The sequence below is a fragment of the Babylonia areolata genome, chromosome 12 (genome assembly GCF_041734735.1).
Source record: "Babylonia areolata isolate BAREFJ2019XMU chromosome 12, ASM4173473v1, whole genome shotgun sequence".
Lineage (NCBI taxonomy): Eukaryota > Metazoa > Mollusca > Gastropoda > Neogastropoda > Buccinidae > Babylonia > Babylonia areolata.
The window spans coordinates 12,208,310-12,218,309 of record NC_134887.1 but is presented as its reverse complement, the minus strand read 5'-3'; the positions used below and the strand labels follow the sequence as shown (position 1 = coordinate 12,218,309).

The 10,000-nt window shown below is 42.4% G+C and overlaps 1 protein-coding gene across 1 annotated transcript in view; it reads right to left on the bottom strand.

The window, feature by feature from the left end:
* The window catches only part of LOC143288395 (peroxisomal acyl-coenzyme A oxidase 3-like), a 37,529-nt gene that overhangs the window by 12,353 nt on the left and 15,176 nt on the right, over positions 1-10,000 (bottom strand). The window contains 4 exon segments of the mRNA XM_076596814.1: positions 1,504-1,632; positions 4,115-4,235; positions 8,257-8,379; positions 9,342-9,521. Coding sequence (XP_076452929.1) covers positions 1,504-1,632; positions 4,115-4,235; positions 8,257-8,379; positions 9,342-9,521 — 553 coding nt within the window.

Sequence of the window (10,000 nt, the reverse complement as noted above, 5' to 3'; positions counted from 1 at the left end):
ATTAGAAATATATCATCAATACAAACAAAATAGTCTCAAAGTCTGTGGCCTTTCATGCCCTGCTCTCATGGTGACCTCAGTTTCGATGCCCCTCCACTTCCGTGCCTGGGGTGAGTCCTGTCAATGTCTTCAGTGTCCGTAGATTCATGGGGGGGGCGGGGGGGGGGCTGTTGTTTGAGGGACGTGGTGGCGGTCTCCACTCTGGGAGGGACGCTCACTCAGTCTGGCTCCGCAACTAAGCCATTATTGTCGTTAGTAGGGAGCTTAGTAGGTGGTGTCCTAAGTACGTTAAAACGTAACAGGCACCACTGAACACCACCGAAGTGACTCAGCAGCAGTGCAGGGTCTCCTCTGGTGTGTGGCCTCCTGGCGACCTAACATCGATGGTTCCCTGTGGACTGCCGACGCTGGAACTGCGACGGACAAACCCGGGTGTGGCCGTGTATGGGGGAATCTAAATGAGCGGCGTGGGAGTAATGCCACTGAAACGGTGCAGATGATGGGGCAGCAAAAAAAAAAAAGATATATTAGAAACGATGGTCCCAGTCACAGGCTTTGGTTCGTATTGAAACAACACAACGGACTTCATAGGAGGAGTTTGTATTATACTCCATGCTTGTATTATACTCCATACTTACCATGTCAAAATGATGCAAACTAGGTCTATTGGTTTGCTCTGCTTGGCCAAATTTCATGCGGCTAACAGTGAAAAGACGACCCGTCTTGCCCGGTCCGCTCTTAGCCAGTCAAACGTCTCTAAAAGCTACCCGCACTTAGGCACCCAGTGAAAATCCGATCCCCAACAGAGAAAGGAAAGACAGGATCGACTGAGAGGTAAAGAAAAAAGAGTATGGCTGCCTACATGGCGGGGTAAAAACGGTCATACACGTAAAAGCCCACTCGTGCGCATACGAGTGAACGCAGAAGAAGAAGATCCATCCTCTAACTCCAAAGTTTAACTGGAAAATCAAACCCTGCGAGCATCTAGTCATTCGCATGTGACGATAAACCGAGGTCCCGTGTTGCTGCATGCGCTTGACACACTGAAAAAGAACCCACAGCAACGTAAGTCTTCTCCCTTGTCCTCTGGCAAAATTCTGTGGTAAAAATCCATTATGATAGGTATACAATTATATATATATATATATATATATATATATATATATATATACCAGAATTTCATTTGAAGCCCCATAAGTTTAGTGTTGTAATGTTACTGGTTGTCCAATTAGTTTGTTTTATTCAGTTCATAATTTCTTTCTTTTTTTTCTTTTCTTTTCTTTTTTCTTTTTTTTTTTTTGCAATGCAAATTTGCAGATTGGAAAGAGAGTTACAGGGAACGTAGTGATAAAAACCAATACTATGGATAGACGTTAAACAAAAGAACACACACACACACACACACACACACACGCACGCACGCATGAATGCACGCACACACACGCACGCACGCATGCACACACACACACATGCACGCACACACACACACACACACCACCCTACCAGGTTTCTGCCGGATGGTCTCCACGAAGGAGAGGAGATAATTGGAGGTCTGCTGCAGAATGACGTTGTTGTCTCCCTCGTAGGTCAGGTTGGGGTCATGGTCGTTGCGCAGCTCTCCCAGACGATTCACTGTGGTGTATATATCACGATCAACAAATTGCTTTAGTTTCAGTTTCAGTTTCAGTAGCTCAAGGAGGCGTAACTAGTTCGGACAAATCCATATACGCTACACCACATCTGCCAAGCAGATGCCTGACCAGCAGCGTAACCCAACGCGCTTAGTCAGGCCATGAGGGGGGAAAAAAAGTGAATAAATAAGTAAATAAATAAATAAATACAATATAAGAAAGGTAGTAGTAACAATAATAATAATAATAATAATAATGAATAAAAATATAAATAAGACAACAATGATGATAAATAAGCAAATAAATGTAAAACATGAAGACACACATTCACACATACACCCACACATGCATAACAGATATGCACCAAACATGCAGTTTCACAGATATGAAAGCACAGTCAAATACACATAAACGTACATGAGTCCCAACACACACACACACCACACACATTACCCTACACCTCCTCTACCCCCTTGCTTTAAACATAAGTAAATAAACAAGCAAATTAAAAAATAAATTAATAAATAAACAGAGCAAACAATGAACCCCCATCCTCCCCCCCCCAAGAAAAGGAAAAAACAGTAAAGAGTAATATCAGTCAAGTGAACACAATAAGAAGCATACCACAATCAACAAATAGCTTTGAACAATGAACATCTATCTATCTATCTATCTATCTATCTATATCTATTTATCTATCTATCTATCTGTTCCAATGTACCTTTTATTTACCTGTGTGCTAGCTAAATCGGTAGCGTAAGCAGCACTGACTTGAAGTTGTGTACCTTTTGAATGGAGAGAGTTACCACTCTTTACTATTTGTTAATCTATCTATCTATCTATCATCATAGATAGATAGATTCTGCATTGTATTCTGTACCTTTTAAGAAACAAATGCCACGAATTATTTTTTTCTTTTTCGAGATAATAACGCATTCTGTTTTCTGCATTGCATTCTGTACCTTTGCAGTAGAGAATGCCAAAAAATGATTTATCTTATTGGAGATAATATATTCTGTGTTCAGATAATTCTACTCTGACCCTTAAAACAGCGAACACCAAAAATTAGTTTCTCTTTTTGGAGGCAATAATGTATTCTGTATTCTGCATTCTATTCTGCACCTTTGAAACAGCCAAAGCCAAAAATTACCACAAATCAATTTCTCTTCTGCACCTTTGCAGCAGCAGACCTCACAAATTTGTCTCTCATTTTATCAGGAAATAATGTAGTCTGCATTCTGTTTGTACCTTTTGATGAAGTAAACGCCATAGATTAGTCTCTCTTTTAAGAGGTAATAATGGACTCTGTATTCTGTTTGTACCTTTGAAATAGGGAGCGCCAACGATTAAATTTCTCTTTTTAGAGACGATAACATATTCTATATTCTGCATTCTATACTGTACCTTTGAAGTAATGAATCACACACACACACACACAAATTTCTCTTCTGCACCTCTGAAGTAGCGGACACTGCTAATTAGTCTCTCTTTTTTTAGGTAATAATGTATTCTGCCTTCTGTATTCTGTTCTGGCCCTTGAAATAGTATACGCCAAAACATCAGTCTCTCTTTTTGGGGGGCTAATAACATACTCTCTATTCTGCCGCAAACTGATTTCTCTTTTTAGGAGATGATAACATACTTTGTACTCTGCTCTCTATTCTGTAGCTTTGAAATAGCAAAACGCCAAAACAGTAGTCTCTCTTCATGAAGGTAATGACGTATTCTGTTTTCTGCATTCTATTCAGTACCTTTTGAAGAAGCGAACGCCAACACAAATTAATGTCAATTATTGGAGATAATAACATAATCTGTATTATTCATTTTGTTCTAACCCTTGAAACAGCAAACACCAAAATAATAAGTCTCTCTTTCTGGAGGTATTAACACATTCAGTATTCTGTATTCTGTTCTGTACCTTTGAAACAGCAAATACCACAAATCACTTTCTCTTGCTGGAGACAATAACATATTCTGTATTCCGTATTCTCTTCTGTTCCTTTGAAACAGCAAATACCACAAATCACTTTCTCTTGCTGGAGACAATAACATATTCTGTATTCCGTATTCTCTTCTGTTCCTTTGAAACAGCAAAATACCACAAATCACTTTCTCTTGCTGGAGACAATAACATATTCTGTATTCTGTATTCTGTTCTGTACCTTTGAAATAGCAAAATACCACAAATCACTTTCTCTTGTTGGAGACAATAACGTTAACTCTCTCCATACGAACGGCGAAAGAGACGACGTTAACAGCGTTTCACCCCAATTACCATCATCAAAATATTGCAAGCAGAAGGCTGTTATACTGAAGAGGTGAATGTTGACAAAGAATACCACAATTCTGACGACGGAAGCTAAAGGTTGGGTCATTCAGACACCCACTGGACATCCGAGGGGACTGTGCAGAGGAGAAGAGAGGATTGGCCGTACTGAGTGAGTTAATACTCTGTTTTCTGCACGGTGTTCTGCATTCTGTACCTTTGAAGTAGCCGTGACCCCCACAGGCCTCACGACACTCCTGTATGGCATCGCGGGCGGTCCAACTGGACAGCGGCTTGGAGGCGCAGGAGATGGCGTGGATCTCTCTGCCCAGGTCAGCCTGCACAGGGATTGTATTGTATTGTATTGTATTGTATTGTATTGTTTGTACTGGACAGAGGCTTGGAGATAGCGTGGATCTCTCTGCACAGGTCAGCCTGCACAGGGATCAGATTCGCTGTTGTATTATATTGTATTGTGTTGTGTTGTATTGTATTGTATTGTACTGTGTTGTATTGCATTGAATTGTATTGTATTGTATTGTATTGTGTTGCATGGTATGGTATGGTATGGTATGGTATGGTATTGTGTTGTATTTTATTGTATGGTATGGTATGGTATTGTATTGTATGGTATAGTATGGTATGGTATTGTATTGTACTGTATTGTATTGTGTTGTGTTGTGTTGCATGGTATGGTATAGTATGGTATGGTATGGTATGGTATGGTACTGTATTGTACTGTGTTGTATTGTATTGGACAGAGGCTTGGAGGTACAGGAGATGGCGTGAATCTCTCTGCCCAGGTCAGCCTGCACAGGGATTGTATTGTATTGTATTGTATTGTATGGTATTGTATTGTACTGCATTGTATTGTATTGCATTGTATTGTATTGTTTGTATTGGACAGCGGCTTGGAGGCACAGGAGATAGCGTGAATCTCTCTGCCCTGGTCAGCCTGCACAGGGATTGTGTTGTGTTGTATTGTATTGTGTTGTGTTGTGTTGTATTGTGTTGAATGGTATTGTATTGTGTTGTGTTGTGTTGTGCTGTGTTGTGTTGTGTTGCATGGTATGGTATGCTATGGTATGGTATGGTATGGTATGGTATGGTATGGTATGGTATTGTATGGTATTGTATTGTATTGTATTGTATTGCATTGTATTGGACAGCGGCTTGGAGGCACAGGAGATAGCGTGAATCTCTCTGCCCTGGTCAGCCTGCACAGGGATTGTGTTGTATTGTGTTGTGTTGTATTGTATTGTGTTGTGTTGTATTGTGTTGAATGGTATTGTATTGTGTTGTGTTGTGTTGTGCTGTGTTGTGTTGTGTTGCATGGTATGGTATGGTATGGTATGGTATGGTATGGTATGGTATGGTATGGTATGGTATGGTATTGTATTGTATGGTATTGTATTGTATGGTATGGTATTGTATTGTATGGTATTGTATTGCATTGCATTGTATTGTATTGTATTGCATTGTATTGTATTGTGTTGTGTTGTATTGTATTGTGTTGTGTTGTATTGTGTTGAACGGTATTGTATTGTGTTGTGTTGTGTTGTGCTGTGTTGTGTTATGTTGCATGGTATTGTATTGTATGGTATTGTATGGTATTGTATGGTATTGTATTGTATTACATTGTATTGTATTGTATTGTATTGCATTGTATTGTATTGCATTGTATTGTATTGCATTGTATTGTATTGTTTGTATTGGACAGCGGCTTGGAGGCGCAGGAGATGACGTGGATCTCTCTGCCCAGGTCAGCCTGCACAGGAATTGTGTTGTATTGTATTGTGTTGTATTGTATTGTATTGTGTTGTGTTGTGTTGTGCTGTGTTGTATTGTGTTGTGTTGTATTGTATTGTGTTGTGTTGTATTGTGTTGAACGGTATTGTATTGTGTTGTGTTGTGTTGTGCTGTGTTGTGTTGTGTTGTGTTGCATGGTATGGTATGGTATGGTATGGTATTGTATGGTATGGTATTGTATTGTATGGTATGGTATTGTATGGTATTGTATGGTATTGTATTGTATGGTATGGTATTGTATGGTATTGTATTGCATTGTATTGCATTGTATTGTATTGTATTGTATTGGACAGCGGCTTGGAGGCACAGGAGATGGCGTGGATCTCTCTGCCCAGGTCAGCCTGCACAGGGATTGTGTTGTGTTGTGTTGTATTGTGTTGAATGGTATTGTATTGTGTTGTGTTGTGTTGTATTGTGTTGAATGGTATTGTATTGTGTTGTGTTGTGTTGTATTGTGTTGAATGGTATTGTGTTGTGTTGTGTTGCATGGTATGGTATGGTATGGTATGGTATTGTATGGTATGGTATTGTATTGTATTGTATTGTATTGTATGGTATGGTATGGTACTGTATTGTACTGTGTTGTATTGTATTGGACAGAGGCTTGGAGGTACAGGAGATGGCGTGAATCTCTCTGCCCAGGTCAGCCTGCACAGGGATTGTGTTGTATTGTGTTGTGTTGTATTGTATTGTGTTGTGTTGTATTGTGTTGAATGGTATTGTATTGTGTTGTGTTGTGTTGTGCTGTGTTGTGTTGTGTTGCATGGTATGGTATGGTGCTGTATTGTATGGTATTGTATTTGGTATGGTATGGTATTGTATTGTATTGTATTGTATGGTATGGTATGGTATTGTATGGTATGGTATTGTATTGTATGGTATTGTATTGCATTGCATTGTATTGTATTGTATTGTATTGTATTGTATTGTGTTGTGTTGTATTGTATTGTGTTGTGTTGTATTGTGTTGAACGGTATTGTATTGTGTTGTGTTGTGTTGTGCTGTGTTGTGTTATGTTGCATGGTATTGTATTGTATGGTATGGTATTGTATTGTATGGTATTGTACTGTATTGTATTGTATGGTATGGTATGGTATTGTGTTGTATTGTATGGTATTGTGTTGTATTGGACAGCGGCTTGGAGGCACAGGAGATGGCGTGGATCTCTCTGCCCAGGTCAGCCTGGACAGGGATTGTGTTGTGTTGTATTGTATTGTGTTGTGTTGTATTGGATTGGATTGTATTGTACTGTGTTGTATTGCATTGAATTGTATTGTATTGTATTGCATTGTATTGTATTGTACTGTATTGTATTGTATCGTATTGTATGGTATGGTATTGTGTTGTATTGTATTATATTGTATTGTATGGTATTGTGTTGTATTGTGTTGAATGGTATTGTGTTGTGTTGTGTTGTGTTGTGTTGTGTTGTATACTCTTTCGTGTCACAACAGATTTCTCTGCATGGGGCTTCTCTGTTGGGGGTGTGTGTGTGTGTGTGCGTGGGGTGGGGTGGGGAGGGGAGGAGGAACAGGCGAAGACTGGCTGTCTTGAGAGAGCTCAGCCTCCCTTTGGTGTGTTTATTGTTGTTGTTTATTGTAGCTCATAGCCCAGCGGACCACCGCAGAGGGCCACAACAGGACTGCCAAGCCATACAAATGTTCCAACCGTATCAACACATAACTGTCACATCTATGCATACAGACACACACAAAAACCAAACCCATAAAACACACAGTTCATGACACATTATCCTAACCTCATTTGGGCAAATACGACTAGGCCGACTGAGGACATCAGCCCTTTCACTTAATTCATTTGGGGTGGGGGAGGGGTCCCGGGGGGGGCGGGGGGGGGGGGACCTTTCTTTGAATAAAGAATGGGGGAGGGGTGGGGGGAGATGTGGGAGGGGGGGGAATCTTTCTTTGAACAAAGCACGGGGGTTGGGGTTGGGTAGGGGGGGACCTTTCTTTGAACAAAGAATGGGGGAGTGGGGGGGGGAGATGTGGGGGGGGGGGGATCTTTCTTTGAACAAAGCACGGGGGGTGGGGTGGGGGGGGACCTTTCTTTGAACAAAGAATGGGGGAGTGTGGGGGGGGAGATGTGGGAATCTTTCTTTGAACAAAGCACGGGGGGTGGGGTAGGGTAGGGGGGGGACCTTTCTTTGAACAAAGAATTGGGGGGGGGAGATGGGGGGGGGGGGGGACCTTTCTTTGAACAAAGAAGGGGGGGGGGGAGATGGGGCTTTCTTTGAACAAAGAATGGGGGGGTGGGGTGGGGGGGGGGGACCTTTCTTTGAACAAAGAATGGGGGGTGGGGTAGGGGGGGGGGACCTTTCTTTGAACAAAGAATGGGGGGGGGGGAGAGATGTGGGAGGGGGGGGGAATCTTTCTTTGAACAAAGCACGGGGGGTGGGGTAGGGGGGGGGGGGACATTTCTTTGAACAAAGAAGGGGGGGGGGGATGGGGGAGGGGGGGACCTTTCTTTGAACAAAGAATGGGGGGTGGGGGAGGGGGAGGGGGGGAACCTTTCTTTGAACAAAGCGCTCACCTGTCTTTCTCCCTTCTCTCCCACCATCAGCCCCACCCGGAGGGACACAAAGTCCATGAAGAACGACAGGGAGAAGACCTCCATGGCGTAGGCGGCAGCCACGTAGGGCAAGAGGCGCCATTGCTGCACACACACACACACACACACACAATATATATATATATATATATATATATATATATATATATATATATTATAATAATAATAATGATGATAACAATAAATGTTTATTTCTATAGTGCCTAATCACGGAATTCTGCTCAAAGCGCTTTACAATTAAGACAGTTCCTTCTCCTTCTTTTTTTCATACATATATAACCCACTAAAAAAAAATAACACACACACACACACACACACATACACACAGTAGCAAATCAATCCAGCAGACACATACACACACACACACACACACACACACACACACCCAACACACACACACCCAACACACACACAGAGAGTAGCAAATCAATCCAACACACACACACACACACACACACACACACACCCAACAAACACACACACACACAGAGTAGCAAATCAATCCAACACACACACACACACACACACACACACACACACACACACACACCCAACACACACACACCCAACACACACACACAGAGTAGCAAATCAATCCAGCACACACACACACACACACACACACAACACACACACACACACACAGAGTAGCAAATCAATCCAACACACACACACACACACAAACAAACAAACAAACAACAAAAAACCACAACCCCCAAAACCCCTACAAACTATCACCTGCAGCTGGTATTCCAGACACACACCCACATACACAGAGTAGCAAATCAATCCAGCACACACACACACACACACACATCCAACACACACACACACACACACACACCCAACACACACACACACAGAGTAGCAAATCAATCCAGCACACACACACACACACACACACAGTAGCAAATCAGTCCATCACACACACACACACACACACACTCAACACACACACACACACAGACCCAACACACACACACACACACAAACAAACAAACAAAAAAAAAACCCCACAACCCCCCAAAACCCCCACAAACTATCACCTGCAGCTGGTATTCCAGTACAGGAATCTCTTCGTCTCCGGGCCCGAACTGCCGCCTCGCGGCGGAGTATCGCACAGCGATGGTGACGGCGTTCTTCAGGTTGGTGGTGCACATGCCCGTGATCCCCACCCGGCCCCCTGACAAGGCCCCCAGAGAGGCCCCGAACCGCTTGTTGGGGTCCTGTCAAGGGGGTCAGATAGGAAGTGTGAGGCCTCACGTGGGATTTTTTCCTCTTATCAGTTTGTTTACAATGATAACGAAATGAGAAGAAACAGAAGACGACCACCCCCTGACAAGGCCCCCAGCAAGGCCCCAAACCACTTGTTGGGGTCCTGTCAAGGGGGTCGGATACAAAGTGTGAGGCCTCACGTGGGATTTTGTCTCTTATCAGTTTGTTTACAATGGCAACGAAATAAGAAGAAAGAGCAGACGAACCCCCCATGCAAGGCCCCCGGAGAGGCCTCACACCCCTCGTTGGGGTCCTGTCAAGGGGTCGGGATAGGAAGTGTGAGGCCTCATGTGGGATTTTGTCTCTTATCAGTTTGTTTACAATGAAAGAAGAAGAAGAAGAAGGAGACTAAGAAGAAGAATGACGATGATGATGAAAATAGTAGTAGTAGTGGTAGTAGTTGTTTTTGTAGTGATAATAATCATTATAA